Below are 19,601 nucleotides of genomic sequence, written 5' to 3'. Positions count from 1 at the left end.
CTCCATGCCCACCAATATCACATCTTGTATCCAAGCTGGAAGCGGTACAACAGGGTACGAGAACCACCATGCCCACCCATATCACATCTTGTATCCAAGCTAGAGGCGGTACAACAGGGTACTAGAGCCTCCATGCCCACCCGTATCACATCTTGTATCCAAGCTAGAGGCGGTACAACAGGGTACTAGAGCCTCCATGCCCACCCGTATCACATCTTGTATCCAAGCTAGAGGCGGTACAACAGGGTACTAGAACCTCCATGCCCACCTGTATCACATCTTGTATCCAAGCTAGAGGCGGTACAACAGGGTACTAGAGCCTCAATGCCCACCCATATCACATCTTGTATCCAAGCTAGAGGCGGTACAACAGGGTACTAGAGCATCCATGCCCACCCGTATCACATCTTGTATCCAAGCTAGAGGCGGTACAACAGGGTACTAGAGCCTCCATGCCCACCCGTATCACATCTTGTATCCAAGCTAGAGGCGGTACAACAGGGTACTAGAACCTCCATGCCCACCTGTATCACATCTTGTATCCAAGCTAGAGGCGGTACAACAGGGTACTAGAGCCTCAATGCCCACCCATATCACATCTTGTATCCAAGCTAGAGGCAGTACAACAAGGTACTAGAGCCCCCCTTTAAGTGTTCAGTTTTCCACAATAAACTAACCTTTTGCTCGGCTATTGTAATCACGTACTTATATCAATGTTACAACACGCATGGAATGAAGAATTAGATTCAACACCTAGGTAGTTTTTCCCCCAATAATGATTAATTTTTGAAGTGATTATTGTGGAAAAGTAGGATCACAATAAAACTGTACAAATTTGTCATCACAATAAGGGCTCCTGCTCAATTGCATTTTTTTAACACTGCAATATCGCTGCGTTTTTTTAACCCAATTGTCAATGGGACTTTCTAAAGAAAAAAATGCATCGCAAGTTGGTGTCTTGCGATTTTTGTGCGAAGCGTTTTTAACATTAGAAAGTCCCATTGACAATAGCGGTAAAAAAAAAAACAACAAAACACTGCGATATCGCAGTGTTTAAAAAAAAAAAAACACACGCGTGTGCAGGAGCCCTAATAATTATTAACCTGCAGAATAAACCGTTACATTTCATTTATACTGGAATGGCCACTTTGTTAGACACATCCAATCTACTAGTGCGTTGAGACTCCACAGGCCTTTCAGAAAAGCAGCAATTCATCATCGCATAGAATACATTATGTGTTGAAATCATTCTACCGGACACAGGATGTGCCAAGAAAACATTCCCCCACACAAATACTCCTCCGCTAGTTTGAACCGCTGCCTGGAAGGGTTCATCAATTCATGCTGCTTGTGGCAAATACTGACTCTCCCATCAGCATGGTGCAACAGAAACGTTAGACTCCATTTGACCTGATTTCTATTCGATTGTCTTTGCTGGAGGACGCCGCAGCATACTCTAATGTGAAGCAAACATTCATTGCCACTTGCTCCATCTGTAAAACAGATCTAGGAACCCTACGACATGCACCACTTTGCACTATTCCTGTATTGAAGACTGGCTATCGCATGCAAGCCAACATTTTCTTTACTCACTTTGTGCTACAAGTACAAAGGGTTACAAAAACATTGCCTTTTATTGTTGACAATCTACAGTATATTAAGGAATTCTTAATTACAGCCACATAAGGAGGTAGGAATGGATTGGATTCTGAGATCATCATCAAAGTCCAAACTGCTCTTGCCATAACCAATAACTTATTTGGACCCCCATAAAATATAACTTATTGAACACAAAGATTTCACATAGAAATGAAAGTATTTTAAAGCCCAGTATCTGCTGCGGACATAAATATTTGTATATCGTGGTTTATTACTATCCACATTCAGATAGCCGTCAGTCTGTAGCTAGCGTTATATTTGCATTATTTAACAGGTCAGTACTAGACCACAAAAGGGCTATAACACAAGATTGTGAAAGTCTTCCAAATCCTGATGTTGCATAAGAAATACATCTGATATTTTATGTTTCAACGGGTTTTATTTAATTTAAATATTAAAGTTGGCAACACTCTGCCGCAATGACCCCACACAGGGGAAATGATATGGTATTTTCTTTGGAGAACAGAGAAACCATTTTTCTTTAAACTATAAGAAATAAAAGTAGATGAAAAACAGGGTAAAATTTCTAGTTGCAACCAGTAAAAATACATCGAATTATTATGCATCTCCTATAATAAAAAGGGGGAAACAGATCTCGATATCCTCGGCACCAGCCTATTATAGTGTGGAGCATAAGAGTTTAATGTTATTTAGGTGTCTTATTTGAACTCTTGATATGTTCTTGTGAAGTCTTCCATTTATAGTCTAATAAAATTGTATAGGTTGGGGATATTGGTGTAGGTTATCCAGGAACTCCATATTTTCTCAAATTGCAAAGTTTTATCTTGGCGTATAACTGAGTTTTTCATTCAGTAGGGTTCTATTTATGCGGGATATGAGGGGTTCAAATGGGAGTGTGAGCTTCCGCCACTGCTGTGCCATTAAAATTCAAGTGGCCATTGTGATATGTTGGAGTAGCTTGAAGGGGGAATTGCGTATCCCTGTGGGTTTATTACCTAGCAATAGAATAAATGGGTCAAGTCCAAGGCTTATCCCAGTCACAGAAGCTATGAGATGAGACCCTTTTCCAGAAAGCCTGCACTACTGGGCATGTCCACCATGTGCGATTTTGGGAGCCCGTATGTTTGCATCCTCGGAAACATAGCCTGGAGACCTCCGGGTATATAACGTTTAGTCTCTCGGGCACAGAGCGTATCTAGTATAGTACCTTTAAGGAGGTCTCTGTTAGCGAGACTTGCCAACTATTCTTGCTTAGGGTTTCATAGCAGTGATGCCAGCGGCCCAACGATAGGGCAGTGCTGAAGTCGGATTCCCATTGTAGCATACAAGGAAGCTTCGAGTCTAATAGTGTAGAGTGTGATAGAGTGCCTGGATGTGTAGGGCAGAATTTGCATATGGCCTCCATGCGACTCAACTATCTTTATCGATAGGGCTAACATTGAGGACCAAAAATGGAAGACTTGCATTTTTCTCCACCATTGTTGAGGAGGTGGTCTATTTAGGTTGATAAAGGAAGACATCGAGACTAGCTTACCGTGTATTAGAAAATCATACAGAGACGTCAGATTATTTGCTTTCCACTATGTGAATTGAGTCGCTTCTAGGCCGGGGGGGAAAATCCGGGTTGTGAAGTAAGGGGTTCAGTGAGTTCAGTGGTGATGGCGTGGGGGTTTAATTTGAATCTGGTCTGTCTCCATAGTAGTATGGAGGAGGAAAAAAAAAAAAAAAGAGTAAGGTGAATTAGTTCTTAAGTTAGAGGGGAGGGGTGTTTTTGTCCACAATAGCAACGGCCAGGGGAATGGGGCGAACTGGATCTCTTCTATGTTGGTCCACAATAGGGATTGCGGTCCAGCATAGACCGGGGGGGGGGGGGGGGGGAGGGGGAATCTGTGCTAGCCGAGCGGCTTTATAGTATTTTAAAATACATGGCACTGAAAGACCTCCATATTTCTTCTGAAGACACATAGATTTAGAGGTTCTGGGGCGTTTCTGTGCCCAGATGACAGCAAAAAATTTTTTTCCTGAAATGTTCGTAGATCAGAAGTTGGGACCGAGATTGGGAGAGTTCTAAAAAGATAGTAATTTTGGGAGTAGGGCATCTTGATACTGTGGATACGTCCAATTCATGAAAGGTATGGGCAATCCCAGTTTACTAGGTCTAGGGTCAGTTGTCTAAAGAGTGGTTCATAGTTCCATTTATATAAAGGAGTCTGGTGTATTTGTAAGTTTAATTCCTAAGTAAGATATGTAGTGATGTTGGGTTTTGAACTGGAAATTGATTTCAATTAATTTTTGTGTATTCGAGGCAGTGTTGAAGTGGAGGATTTCTGATTTCGACTGGTTTATTTTAAGGCCAGAGATGAGGTTATGATTAAGAGTAAGTCATCAGCAAAAAGGCTCAGCTTATTATTGGTATTTCCTATTGGTAGGCTTGAGATATTGATATTTTCGCAGATAGCAATGGCTAGGGTTTCTATTGCCAGCGCGAATCAGGCTGGCGGAAGTGGGCAGCTTTGACGAGTACCTCTCAGGATTTAAACTGGGGTTGGATGGGTTGAGGGAATTTTGAAGTATGCCAAGGGGTTAGAGTAGAGTGCTGATATTACATTTAAAAAAGGGCCTGTGAACCCCAGTTTCCGGAGGACTAATTGAAAGTAGGTCCAAGAGAGGCAATCAAAGGCCTTCTCTATGTCTAACACTAAGATTGACATAAGGGTTTTGTTTGTGTTTGCGAAATTTATGAGATTTAGGATTTTTCTTACATTGTCTGGTGCTTGTCTGCCTGGGATAAATCCCATCTGGTCCCAATGTATCATTGCAGGGAGTAGACCATTCACTCTGTTTGCTATTATAGAGGTGAATAATAAATCTCAATTAAGAAGGGAGATTGGTCTATAGTTGGAAGGGAGGATTCGGTCTTTCCCTGGTTTAGGGATAGTTGTGATAAGGGCTTGAAGAAAATCTGGGTGTAAGTGTCCTCTCAGAAGTATATGGTTAAAAAGATTAACTAGATGGGGCTTTAAAATTTGGACGAATTTTTTGTAGTATAGCGTTGTGAATCCATCCGGTCCTGGAGCTTTACCTCGTTTGAGACGTTTGATCGCCCAGTCAACTTCTTCCTCGGATATATTAGTGTTAAGACTCAAAAGTCCTGAATCGGCGAGGTAGTTTGAGTGGAGAGAGGAATTCAGTGATGGGAGTCTGAGGCGGTTTGTTGATTTTTATATAGTTTCTGGTAATAGTGGTAAAATGTTTTAGATATTCTATCAAAGTTGGAGGTTAAGTGGCCGCGTCTTGTTTGAATTTTATGGATTATATTGGTGGTTTTTCTGAGTTTTCTTGCTAGAAGTCTGTCTGGCTTATTTGCGTATTGGAAATATGTGGCTTGTGTCCAGCTGATAGTTTATTTCTATCAGGTCATTTGATGGCTATATAGATGAAATTTATAAAATCTTCTACAAATACTGGCCGATACTTTCAGCAGACCCCGAACTCTCCAATGCTGTTGGAAGCCCTCCAAGCATCACGTTTTGTAGGGTCGGAAACTTAGGGACATGTTGGTACACAGCCACTCTTCAGCATCTTAAATACTGTCCCTGAGAACAGACCACTGATGGGCCGCCATAAATAGGGCAAATGTTTTTAGTTTAGGTATTTTGATTACAAACAACTTTAAAAATTCAATTAAAAAAAATTCTGATTGTATAAATAGTGCCAACTGCAGAAGTAGAGCGATGGGGAGAGGCATGTAGACCATGTCTAAAACTGTAGGTAGGTAAGACTATACAGGAGTTTAGACAGCGTCCTGATACAGCTTTGATGTTCACACCCATATCAAGACATATGAATGATATTCATGGGGGTAGAACTAAGGAATTGAAGTTCTGTAGCATCTGCCAGGTTATCCTCAGACCCAGGAAGAGTAACATGGATGCTAAATTAGGAGGAGGAGAGTTGGATTTTTCATTTAATACCGTAGCAGAGTATCATTTGGTCTTAATGAGGGATTCTCGTTGGCAGCATTTTTATGAAACCCTATCTACTACCAAGTACTAGAAAGCTAATGGTATGCCTGTACTGTGTGAATAGATTCTTCTTAGGGGACTTTGTGTACCATTACCATTTTTGATACTACTATAAATATTCCAAATTCAGATATTGCGCATGTTTTACGCCGAGCCCTCAGTCAACATTGACTGCATTGTGCAGCATATGAGGGGAGCACTTATGTAGGTTCCAATAGCCTCTAATATCTCATAAATATTGTTGATTGGAGTCGTTATGCACTCAGTACTAACATAATGTAATACATTTGCTATACTTTCTGGTTATAGACACTTCTAGGGCATGGCCCCATCTCTTCCTGAGAGTGCATTTCATTACACAGTCATTGCAGCCCTCCCTACTACAGGCTATTAGCACTATCAATCTCCAGAGCGCCTACAATCACAGACTAATTTGCTCTAGGACGGACCGATCGCTGCCCTATTTATATACTAACATCGGGTGGTGCCCTCATAGCTCCTATATATCCCTGAAGATGGCACTTATGGGTGAATCACAGGCTGATATCACCCTTGCCATCCATGGGAAACCTGTGGATGCAAAGCGCTTTCACATGAAAACAGCATTTCATCACAGAGGGTTAAGGAAACAGCCGCGGCAGAGGATGGCGGAGTTTCCCCATTGTCTTCAATGGGGCCGACGCTGCGAAATTGCAGAAAGTTAAGAAATGCTGCAATTTTTTTCCTGCATAGAATCGCAGCGCAGTGCCATGTAAACATAGCTAATGTGAATGAATCCATTCATAAAGAATGGGTTTCATGTCTGGGTGAGATGTGTGTCTCGCTACGCACAAATCTCGTGCGATTTTCACCCCAGTGTGAAGGCCCCTTAGGTGGGGAAATATTTGGGGGGAGCTCTGTTCTATCTTCATGTCAGTATTGGACCACAGGCATTGGTATTCCATGCTATTAACTCTTTGGGGCATTGCTACTAATCAGAATAAAGTCAGTCAAGCAGCTCCCCTCTGTGTTAAATGGTGGAGGACGGTGTAGCAGGTTCTGACGATCAGATCATTTAGTCAGATACTACCAGCAGTGCTCTGGAGGATTCCCTGTACCTCCAGCTAGGAAACCTTACTTAGGGATATTGGTATTTTTGGCAACGAGCGCCCAGTTTATTATTTTTTGACTATTTTATCATCACCTCCAGTACTGACCTGCTGAATAATTAATGCAAATATAACTCTAGCCATAGACTGACAGCTACGGTATTTTCCTGCAAAAACGTTTTTTTTTTTACATGTATAGCTGCCTGGACACTTTTTAATTGACTTTTTAAGTGAATTGTAACTTGAGTGTATTTTTGGAGTAGAGTATATATTTCAAGCATTCTTAAAACCCTGAAACATTCATGCTAGGACTTATTTTCAGGGTAGGTCTTATTTTCAAGGAAACCGTACCTAAATTTGGGACAAGAATGTGGATAGTAATAAAACACTATATAAAAAATACACACACATACACATATACACACACACATACACATACATACACACACACCTTTGCAGCATATACTGGGCTTTTAAATACTTTTATTTGTGCAATCTTTGTTATTCAATAAAAAAAAAAAAAATATCTTAAAGTTCCATCTTGAAAAAGGTACCCAACTTTTAGTCAATGCTTATGGCAAGAGCGCTTTTGATTTTAGTATACATACTAGTGATGGCACACTGTAGCATCTGATTTAATATATAGAATGCAATGATCACATTCTATGTATTCTATTACTGTATATACACTCTAGTATTAGCTGACCCGAGTATAAGCAGAGTCAATAAGTTTTACCACAAAAAACTGGTAAAACTTATTAACTTAAAGGGGTTGTCTCACGGCAAACCTCAAAATTTTACCTTACCCCATTCCCCCCGTCACCCCCCGGGCATAAAATAGCAAAGTAAAGCGGTTTTTAAGCCGCTTGCTACTTGCCGATCAGACGAAATAAGGACTTTAAAAAATCTTCTCCCTAAGATGGCCGCCGGTCCTTTCCCAGGGATGCACTGCAGTTTTCTCCCATGGTGCACCGCGGGTCTTCTCCCATGGTGCACCATGGGCTCTGTGCGTTCCATTGCCGATTCCAGCCTTTTGATTGGCTGGAATCGGCACACTTGACGGGGCGGAGCTACGCGATGACGCGTAGAAGGGGACGGAGCCAGAACGCCGCTAGTGCCTGGGCCGAGCAGAAGGGGAGAAGACGGCACAGCGCAAGCGCGTCTAAAAAAGCAAGACGACATCAGAATTAGACGGAGCCATGGAGACGGGGACGCCAGCAACAGAGCAGGTAAGTGAATAACTTCTGTATGGCTCATATTTAATGCACGATGTACATTACAAAGTGCATTAATATGGCCATACAGAAGTGTATAACCCCACTTGCTGCCGCGAGACAACCCCTTTAAGTATACGCCTAGCTATACTACTAGATTAAAAAAATAAATAAATACAAAAAAAAAAAACACCACACAACAAAAACCAATACTCACCTCCCAGCCGGCGTCTGTTCCCGGCGCGATGGTCTCCCTGGCGGTGCAGCAAGCTGCTTGAGACTTTTCCCCACTGTCATCTCCCTGCTAGTCTTTGAACTCCCCCGCCGTCAGTGTTGTGTAATCAAGCGCTGTGGTTTGATCGAGCGCCAGCCAATCACAGCCGACGCTCGATAAACCAAATCGCAGCCATTCAGTGATGTCATTCACTGAATGGCTGTGATTGATAGAGCACCGACTGATTAGCTGGCGCGTGATCCGATCACAGCATTTAGTTACACAATGCTGACGGCGCGGAAATTCAAAGACGAGCAGGGAGATGACAGCGGGGAGAAGTCTCAAGCAGCTTGCTGCACCGCCGGGGACACAGCCGCCAGCTGAGAGGTGAGTATTGGTTTTTTTTTTACCTAGTATATACTTGAGTATAAGCCGAGCAGGGCTTTTTAAGCACAAAAAAAAATGTGCTGAAAAACTCTGCTTATACTCGAGTATATACGGTATATATTGTATATGTACATACACAAACTTACACAAAGCAGTACAACTGAACAAGAAATCTTAAAACCATTACTTGTAAGACAATTGAACTCACCCCAGTGTAACCTGAAGAAGTCCGGATTATACTAGTGTTCGTCTTCATGATTATTAAAATAACATACAAAATCCAGCCTGTAAAAGCCATAACAAGACTTGTTCCAAGGAAGAACCGATCATAAGTATGGTAATAGGCAAGTCCTTCTAAAGCAAAGTCAATCAAAGTTCTGCAAAGTTCCATCTATAGGAGAAAAAAAAACACTTTAAAAATCTGACTAAATTTTTTTATTCTACAAAGCTATGATATATATCCATCTCAAATCACATCCAAAATAAAAGGCTTGGCACATAGTTTTTATTTATTTATGTATTTCAATATTGGGGGGGGGGGATAATATTAAAATAGCAAAGTAGCACTCCATGACAACTTTAGGCACCACACAAAAGGAGGGGGGAAAAAATTTAAAACAGTTTCCTGAAAAACAAAAATCACACTTTACTAGACACAAGCTAAAGAAAACAGGAGGAAGACAGACCATATATGTATAGAAGCGATAATGAGAGGATTACCACACCCCATGCATAATACAATATCGGTAGTGATAATACAAAAAATAATAATCTAACCATACGCCAACATAGTATGTCACCCCAATGTATGTTACGCATGCCCACCTCAGAGTAGCTGCTGTAACCCTGTCTCCCACTCGGTGTTTTCACAATGCCCCTAACCAATCAAGGGTATTATTGTACCTGGTCACCACCAGAATAATGGGTGGAGACCTAAAGTGAGAGTTTAGGGCTTGGGTACGCCCCCAAAGGTCCTGATTGGCTGCCCGCAGAAAGGTCCTAGCAGCGTGTGGAGCGAGTTTTGCCTTGGATGGAGCGATCGTTTAAGTATTATGCTTACGTTATTAACCGTAAATGGTCCAAAATGGAAGCATTTACAGCTATTTAACAACACTTAAACCGTCACCCTAACCCTTCAAAGCCAAAGTTCAGTCCCCACGCTGCTAGGACTTGCAATATGTCGGCTACCCACTCTGCTGCTCTCCGTCTCTGGCACTGAGTGTCCCTGCTGGCGGCCTCCCAGCAGCACCTGCTTCCTTCAGTGCCTAAAGCCCCATTTACAAACAACGATTATAGGTTGACTGAACGAATTAACAACTTTTTTGCATAGAAATGCTTAGCTTCTAAAAAGTACAGACAATGAATATAAGGTGAATGTCCACAGCACAATGTACACCCATGTAGGTTTGGACAGGTGTCCTGCAAAGCCAGCTAGCAAGGTCTGGATCCAATGCAGGCCAGGACTATAGTATATCCACAAATGGTGAAGATGGCAGCAGTTTGGTGCAATTAAAACACTTTTATTCCACCCAAAAGACAACAACGTTTCGACTTGAATAAGTCTTTTGGGGGAGGGATGCCCTTGGCCTTGTAAGCCTCCTGAACGGCTCTCCGGAGCCACCGGGCGATCGCATCTCTAGGAGCGGCCCTCCCTTTGACCTGCCCCTGAAATTGAACGAAAAGTTTATCAGTTTTCCTGAAACATTCCGTCGCTTCGAAGTACGCTAGTATTGCTCTTTTAAACGTTGAGATTATTGAGCTTCTGCTTTTCGTTTTTTAAAATTTTGGCAGAAGGCTGGAATGACTATTGGCTGGCCTCTGTGGAAATCTGACAAGACTATGTTGGAAGGAAGGGTCTAGAGAATACAATATTGTCGGGGTAAATAGTCATATATGGAGGTCTCTGTGAAAGAGCCTGGATTTCACCCATGCGCCTAGCTGACGTGACCGGCACAAGGAGGGCTACCTTATATGTCAGCAAGGCGATGGATAGGTCACTAATTGGTTCAGAAAACCTGAAGGACTATTGTCAGATCCCGGGGGGGGGGGGGGGGGGGGGCGTACGCCTTGTAAATGGTTGCAATCTATTTGCCCCTCTAAGAAACCTTGTAATCCACCTGTGCTTAGCAAACGCGAGATCAAAAAATGCCCCCAAAGCCGCCACTTGGACGCTATTCGGACTCAACCATTTATCCAGGCCTGCCTGGAGGAAATCTAGAACTTTACAGATGTCTGGCTGGTTTAACTGCTGGATGTCCTGACCTATCCATTCCGAAAATTTTCTCCAGACTTTGGAATAAATCTTTTTCGTTGAGGGCTTAAGGCTCTCACAAATAGTAGCAATCACATTAGACAATAGACCCTTTCCTAAAAGTTTGACCCATTTAAGATCTAGGCCGTAAGCCTGAACTTGTGAACCTCTGGGTAGAGGAGAGGACCCTGCAGTAGGAGGTCCAGTCTTGGCAGAAAATGGAAAGGCTCTCACACTGAGATCTCAGGAGAGGAAACCAAGGTCTTTTGGGCCAATAAGGCGCTACTAAAATTACTAACAGGTCTGACTGTAGCAATTTTCTTATAACGAGTGGGATCAGCGGTAGAGGGGGGAAAGCGTACGCCAAGTCCCAGCCCCAGGGGTGAGAGAGCGTCCGTGCCTAAGGCTTGTTTCTCCGAGCCTTGGGGGGGAAAAAAGCCGGCACTTGGTGTTTGTTCTTGATGCAAACAGGTTGATTTTGGGTACCCCTCCCATTTTGTCACGAGAAGGTTGAATACCTCGGGATGGAGTTCCCACTCTCCTGGGTCCACTTTCTTCCTGCTTAGAAAGTCCGTGGCTAAATTTTCGGCTCCTGTTATGTGGAAGGCCAACAGTGACTTGGTTGTGAGTTCCGCCTGCTGAAGGATCCTTCCCGCCAGGTGCTAAAGAAGAGGATTTCTGGTGGTACCCCGGTGGCGAATGAGTGACACTACCGTCATGTTATCGGAAAAGATCTTCACACGCTTCATCCCTAAAAGCAATTGCAGACTACGTAGGGATTTCCATACCGTGTTAAGCTCTCTAAAGTTAGAGGAACTGGATCTCTCATGAGGGTCCCATGTATCCTGTATATGATCACCTTCAAAGTGGGCCCCCCAGCCTTTGGCGCTGGCGTCCGTTATCACAGGTTCCAGGTACCATTCAAATGCCCACGAAAAGTTATCTGAGGATAATCATCAGCAGAGTGAGGATCTGGCCCTAGCGGAAACTGGGATTGTCTGGTCTAGTGGACTAACATCCCAATTTTGAAGAATAAGTGCCTGGAGAGCATGGCTGTGGAATCAGGCCCAGGGAACTACTCTTATACACGAAGTCATTAGCCCCAGGATCCGCATCGCCTCTCTTATTGTTACTCTAGATTTTTTATATAAAGCGGAACATTCCTCTAAAATGAGCTGTTTCCTTAGAGAAGGGACGGACTTTGGAGACGGGAATCCAGAATGACTCCCAGGATTTTTTTCCTGGTTTCCGGTTCCATGTTGGATTTTGGATCATTAATGATCCAACCCAGGTCCTTAAAAAGCTGAAGCGTGGAACTCAAGTGTGGTCTCAGAATAGTTGGGGAATCCTCCACTAGCAGGAAGTCAACCAGATAAAGGACGATAATGATCCCGTAATTACATAAAAAAGCTACCATCTCGATCACCACTTTGGAAAAGATCGAGGGGCTGAGGAGATTCCAAATGGGAGGCAGATAAAGTGGAAGTGACAGATTTCCCCTTCCACTCTCAGCGCAAATCTCAGGAACCTTTGCGAGTTGACGTGAATAGGGATGTGAAAATAAGCATCCTTTAAGTCAACCGTGGCCATTACATTATCCCTGGCAATCAGGGGTGTTGTGGTTCTAATAGTTTCCATTTTAAATTTTCTATACTGAATAAATTTGTTCAGTTCTTTGGAGGTTAATTATTGTGTGGTGGGAGCAGTCTGGTTTGGGAACCAGAAAAAGAAGGGAATAAAAGCCTTTCCCCCATTCGCTTTTAGGGACTGGGATAACCGTGCCAAGATCTACCAGGTTTTGTATGCCCTTCAGTAGAGCCTGTTCCAGGATTGGAGACTGTCTAGGATAAAATAAATCTATCAGGGAGGCGACATTCTAGTTCAATCTTGTACCCCTCCGCCACCAGGTGTAAAGCCCATTCATTAGTCGTTATATTTTGCCAGCTAGCAGAAAAATGAGCAAATCTTCCGCCTACCGCGCACGAAAATGCGGGTTGAGAAACAACGGTAAGAGTCTTACTCCTTCCTCCCTTCGGATAAGACCACCTTTCGGTCTTTTCTTTCCCAGCATAGGTTGTAGACGAGGGACGTGGAGTGAAGGGTCTTTTAGGTGGTCTAATGACTGGCAGGTCCTGGTTTTTGTCCGCTACCTTCTCTAGCAGGTGATCCAGGTCTGGTCCAAAGTTGTGTGAACACCGAAAGGGTAAGGCGCACAACTTGTTCTTGGAGGTTATGTCTCCAGACCACTCCTTTACCCAAACTGCTCTTCTCGCAGTGTTGGATAGGGCTGCCATGCAGGCTCCAAAGCGGACAGTCTTCATAGAAGCATCCGCCAAAAATCCCGTTGCCATCTGGAGCAGAGGGATGCCGCCCACAATCTCTTCTCTGGAAGCTTTCTGGTCGATCAAGGATGCAAGCTGATCCAGCCAGACCGCCATGGAGCGAGCCACCAAAGTGGCCGCGATGTTAGACTATGATGAGGCTGGACATGGACCAAGCCTTGCGTATGGTCATATCCACTTTGTTATCCATAGAGTCTTTTAAATGGGATGTATCCTCAAATGGAAGTTCAGACTTCTTAGACACCATGGAGATAGCTGTATCCACTTTAAGCGTCTCCTCAAAGATGGCCACCTCATGGCCGAAAATAAAAGGCGCTCCTTAAACACCTTGGAGATTAGCAGAGCCTGATCCACACACCACCACTTATTCAGGATCAGTTGTTTTAGTGTGGCATTAACGGGAAGTGTAGATTTCCGTTGTGGAAGCAAACCTGCAAACATATCATCCTGCACTGTGCAGGGGTTGCTGAACAACTTCCTCCACTTCCATGGTTCTGCGTACTGCTTTTAGTAATTGATCCATGTTAAAAGGTGAAAAAAAGGTATTTTTTCTCCCCCTGCGACACTTCAAGATATTCAAACTCAAATTCATCTGCCATGTCAGAGTCTGACAGACACTGCCGGAGCAGAGCTTCTTGTAACCCCCGAGGGTCCTACTTGGAGGTCTGAAAGGGAGGACTGCACTTCTTCCCGAACAACTGACCAAATCTCAGACATTAGAGAAGTTTTTTAATCCTGTAGGATTTTCGCTGAACAGTAAGCACATAATGTTTTGTTATAGGAGTCTTCCAGTTCTGCTAAGCATACTGGACACTTCCTAGTTCTCCTCCTAGCCTCCCTGAAATGACAAGGGAGAACTCTGTTAGTAAGGAAGTTTATGTAGTGCAGGTGTCTGTAGGTTGGCCAACAGGACCTCTTACAGTTGGAAGATTCTCTGGGTCCTCTCTGGCCGACTTCCTGAGTTTGAGAGATGGAATCCTATCCTTAGGATCAATTTCCAGCATGTAGAGAAGCACCAGCATCTTGCCCTGGTGCAGGGAGCTTTAAAGTTTGGCGCCAAGCCACACCAGGCCATGCCCTGAAAGCGCTCCGTCCGAGGCCACGTCCCCTTGCGGAGCGTCTGACGTCACCGCACCATCGGGAGACCCAGACATGGCGGCCGCTGCCTGGATGACGGCCGCTGTGGAACCGAGCAGTCCGTCCCTGGACCCCGGCCCACGCAGTCCCCGGCTAACACCCAGATGGGGTCCTTCCCACTGGGGTAACCGGGGCTGCCAGAACTACATGCCGCCGCTGCGTCCGGCAAATCTTCCTGCATGTGACAGCATTGCTAGAGCTCTGCCCTGCTGTCCTGTGAGGGACAGGAAAAGCACTTGTGTTGGGTGAAGGTGCCTTTTATGCTCTGCCTCTTCCTGTCCCTTCAGGTCAGCAGGGGAGCAACCTCCAAGTGTATGCTGTCATGATGCCGGAGGGAAATTTAAATAAACCACGTTAATCAATAGCTTGTAGAGCTACCTTTGAGAGTCAAACAGAAAATAATTATTCAGTCTAGTACATAATTCTGAAAGGAATATGTCAAGTGTGCTTCACATGTGCAATACCTGCAAACCAAAATAAACTCTGGCAATGTTTACGCCACACTACCAGGAACCCCCTGCAGTACAAGGGAAAAACAAGAGGAAAAAACTTTTCCTAAAGGGAACTAGAGGGTGACAACCCGCCCTGATAAGGACTCCCATACCCTAGTGACTGTACCACTCACTAACCTTGATAAATGACAAAGGAAAAAAAACCATAAGCGTAAGCCAAAACGTCCCAGAATAAATCCCGGTAATATATCTGAGAACTTATCTGCATAGCCTCTGGATCTGGTTTCTATGTTTTTTTTAGTGAGGTCCTCACTCCACTCCAGCAGGAGACCGCAATGAAACTGACTAGCACCCAGGCCAGAAGGGAACTAAAAACCCTTCCTAATTGCCCTCAGATGTGCAACTGACACTCTGAGCATGACAATGCATTTGGTTGTCTTTGACTGACTACATATAGCACTCACCTTTAGGGCTCCTACCCACTTGCGTATTTTAAACGCTGCGATAGTGCTGCGTTTTTTAAACGCGATTGTCAATGGGACTTTCTAATGTTAGAAATGCATCGCAAATTTGTGTTTTGCGATTTTTGTGTGACGCATTTTTAACATTAGAAAGTCCCATTGACAATCGCGTTAAAAAAAAACGCGGCGATAGCGCAGTGTTAAAATACAAGTGGGTAGGAGCCCTTACAGCGTTCTATTTATTCAGGTTTGTGGGCATTAGTTTATGCAAAACTCTTAATGTCTTGAATGAGTTGCCACAGCAGTTCAATTGGGTTGAAGTCTGGGGGGAAAGCCACCAACATTACAGGCGTTTTGTATGGAGAAACTGGCTACAAATCTTTCAAGTCGATGTGCAGGACTAATCAACAATTGTAGGAAATTTTTAGATGCAGTTACAGATGCACAAGAGAATCACACCAGATACTGAAAGCAAAAGGTTCACATACTTTTACCACTCCCACCTGATATTGGATCCTCTTCCTCAATAGATCAGAGGTCCCCAACTCCAGTCCTCAGGGACCACCAACAGGTCATGTTTTCAGGATCTCCTATAGTAAGAACACCTGTGGCAATGTCTGAGGCACCAACAATAATTACATCACCTGTGCAATACTGAGGAAATCCTGAAAACATGACCTGTTGGCGGTCCCTGAGGACTGGAGTTGGGGAACCCTGCAATAGATGGTCTAGTCTAATACTTTTGATTCGTTCAATTAGGGTCTCTTTATTAACTTTTAGGACTGGCATCAATTTTTCATAGTTTTAGGTCAAACATGCAGAAATATGGAAAAGTTTCAAGGGTTTACAAACTTTCAATAAGAGTGTGTGTGTGCCACTCAAAGCCTTCAGACCCATTCGCTTTTTTGATTCTGTATGATGTGGCCTTGTGCTAAACAGAAAAAAAAACTGTTTTGATTGGTAATGAGTACTTTGATTCCCCTTCCTCGTTGTCATTCTGCAGAGACAGGATTGTTCAAAACTAGCATTTAGTATTCACAAGAGTATTCAGGGGCTTTTGTTCGGCACTAGAAATGGAGCTCTGGGAGTCAGCCCATTTCTCTTAATCATCTTTAGGATGTTCATATACCTTGATTAGAGCCCATCTGTGGTAAACTCACTTTATTGGATATTTTAGGTGATGCCCCTTGTCTATAAAAGGTCTCACAGCTCAAAGCAATATCAGAACCAAAAACAAGCCACGAGGAGAAAAACTGCCTATAGAGCTGAGAGGGTTGTGTGGAGGCACAGACCTGAAAGCTACAAAACATTTGTTGCTCTGAAAATTCTGAAGAGCCCAGCAGCGTCTGTAATTCTTCAATGGAATAAGTTTGGCTAAAGCTGACCGACCCAAAGTATTTGGGGAATGGGGGCCTTGATAAGAGAGGTGACCAAAAACCCAACAGTCACTCTGGCGGAGCCCCAAAGATCCTGTGTGCAGACTGGAGAAACTTCAATAAGTTCAATCATCACTGCAGCCTCCACCAATCTGGGCTTTATGACAGAGCGGCCAGAAAGCAGCCTTCTGAGTGAAAGACACATGAAAGCCTATCTGGAGTTACCAAAAAGCATCTAAAAAGGACCTTCACACTGAGCTTCTTGGCTTCATCAGCCCAAATTCTCAATCTTGGGTTAAATTCTAAAGTTTGAGGCCTTGAATTACTCAGGAGATGTTTATCACTTTCCCAATACCATCCCTACAGTGAAGCAGGGTACTAACAGCACCAGGCTGTGGGAGTGTATCTGTAGCTGGGACAGGGAGATGGTTCTAAAACCCAACAAAAATTATTGAAAAGAAAGCCAAACGGAGCAAAGAATAACAGAAAGTTGACGTATTTGTTGAGTTAGAATACAATTTCCGTACCATCATTTCAGTACTTGATATCAACTGTGAATCAAAAACGTGTGTGTACCACTTAAAAGGCTTTTACTTTATGGCAAAATGGTCCTAGACCTGGAGATACTTGGAAGGGTGGTATGTGGACAGATTTGTATGCTAGTTAGTTGTGACATGATTGGCTTTCCATCAGCCCTGATTGAAGTACAGGAGATATGCTTAATGAAAAGCTGATCCAGAGTGCATGGGACCTCATACCCAAGAACACTGGAGCCTGTCATCACTGTCAAGGGTGCTTCAATTATGTACAGGGTAAGAATATTTATGTTCATGCGTCTAAGGTTTTTTCTGTTGTAAGACATTTTGCAATGATTATCGCTCAACTTTTGAGCAATATCGTTGTGTGCATTTAGAGGGCAAGGTTATCGCTCAAACGGCATTTTGAGTGATCACTTTCCGCTCTGAGCGGGGTATGTAGAAGACCAGCAGGGTCGCTTGTCTGCTGCATCCAGCTGTTCTATTCTCAGAGCACTCAGCTGTCATACAGTTGAGCGCTCCAAGCGGGGGTATACAGAACACAGCTGTACCACTGTGTTCTTCATACCCCGGCTATTCAGAACGCTCAGCTGGTATACAGGTGTGCGCTCCATGTGGAGTATGAAGAACACAGCTGGAGCATTGTGTTCCTCATACCCTGGCTGTGTTCACTGAGTGAGATACAGCTGAAACAATAGTATCAGCTGTATCCCGCTGTGAACTCCTGATAAGGCTGATGTTCTCTTTCAGCATGCTGAAAGAGAACAATCAGCGATTCGTTAACGAAAACTGCACGATGTCAATGCAGTTAGACACAACGATTATCACACAAAAAAAAGCGGCTTTTGAGCAAAAATCGTTGTGTCTGAATGGGCCTTAAGTTTTGTTTTTTTTTTAAAACCTTCACACTTTGTCATTGTGGGGTATTGAGTGCAGAATGATGGTGCAAAACTTAATTATTTTGCACACGGCCACAACATAAAATGTAAAAAAAAAAGTGCAAGTGTCTGAAGACTATCAAAATACATTATATATTTTCTTATTACATCAGCTTACTTTAACTTTCTATGTAGCGCTAATTATTTGGAGTTCTGTGAAAGCCCAGATAAGCAAAATACAAGATAAGCTAGGCTTAAATAAATACTTTCTGGGGAAATTGTAATCCGAATGCTCAGAGCACATATGTATTTTCAAGGTCTCTACTATGGTACAAGCCTACTTACAGTTTGAATTGTAATTAAAAAAAAAATAATAATCCTGATGTACTAATCATTTTTCTGTGAAAATATCTAAAGAAAACAAGCTTAAAAGTTTAAGGAAAAACAAAAAAAAACAAAAAAACTTTGATATACATCCCGTCAGTTTTCTTAGCTCAATCAAGAACACGAAGCAAAAACCCTTCTTCACTTTGAACACGAAGCAAAAACCCTTCTTCACTTTGAACTGGGGATAGGTGGTCATCTTCCTTTAACCCCTTGAGTGGCTGTTTTTTTACCCCCGTCAGACCCACCAGGGCAGGTTATTTAAATGGGCCAATTATTTAATTTCAACCAATTTTGCAGTCGCGTTCCAAGAGCCATAACTTTTTCATTTTTCCACTGACACGGACATATGAGGGCTTGTTTTTTTGGGGGACAAGTTGTACTTTTTGATGGCATCATTTTTGGGTATATATAATGTATTGCATAACTTTTGTAAACAAAATTTGTAGAGAGGTAGAGGGGAAAAAAAAAATTCTGCCGTCTGTTTTTTAGATTTCATTTTTACGGTGTTAAACGTGCAGAATAAATAATGTGATAACGTTATTCTGAATTAGAGCGATTCTGACGATGCCAAGTTAAGTTTTTTTTTATGTTTTGCTATTTTTGTACATTTAAAATTTTTTTTTTCCTAAAAGGTTTGCTTTTGTGTCGCCACATTCCAAGAGCCGTATTAATTTTATTTTTCATTGCCAGAGCTCCAGAAGGGCTTGTTTATTGCAGGATAAACGCCAGTCTTCATTTATCTAAAGTTATCTATGGAATAATTTTCATCGCTTTTTATTCCATTTTTCCTAGTGGCAACATTAACAAAATCTGTAATTCTGGCATTTTTCTTTATTTCTATTTCTCACTGCATTCTCTGAGCAGTATACATAATGTATTAAAGTAATTCTACAGGCCAGTGCGATTATGCCAATACCAAATTGTAATAGTTTTTCTTTTTCGCAACTTTCATAGTTAAAAAAAAAAAAAAGTAATAAAAGTTTAAGGCAGGGTTCACACACAGCGGATTCCCGTCGGAAATCTTGCGGTTTGGCCGCAGCAAAAACCGCGAGATTTCCACCGGGAGAACCGCGACGGCTTTGAAGCGGTCCGGCCGCATGCTTTTCCGTTGCGGCCATCTCTCCCATAGAGGAGAGCGCGGCCGTAACATAAACAAACAAAAGACCGACTGTAAACAGACATGCTCAATCTTTTGAAGCCGCGGCTGCGGCCGCCGCAGCCGCGGTTTCAACC

The 19,601-nt window shown here is 43.0% G+C and overlaps 1 protein-coding gene across 1 annotated transcript in view; it reads right to left on the bottom strand.

Moving 5' to 3' along the window:
• Positions 1-19,601, bottom strand: part of PIGN (phosphatidylinositol glycan anchor biosynthesis class N) — a 351,259-nt gene that overhangs the window by 143,788 nt on the left and 187,870 nt on the right. Inside the window, 1 exon segment of the mRNA XM_066579178.1 lies at positions 8,757-8,939. Within this exon segment, the coding sequence (XP_066435275.1) occupies positions 8,757-8,939 (183 nt within the window).

Source organism: Eleutherodactylus coqui, chromosome 9 (genome assembly GCF_035609145.1).
Source record: "Eleutherodactylus coqui strain aEleCoq1 chromosome 9, aEleCoq1.hap1, whole genome shotgun sequence".
NCBI lineage: Eukaryota > Metazoa > Chordata > Amphibia > Anura > Eleutherodactylidae > Eleutherodactylus > Eleutherodactylus coqui.
Note: the sequence above shows the minus strand (reverse complement) of the source record. Positions and strands in the feature narration are given on the sequence as shown.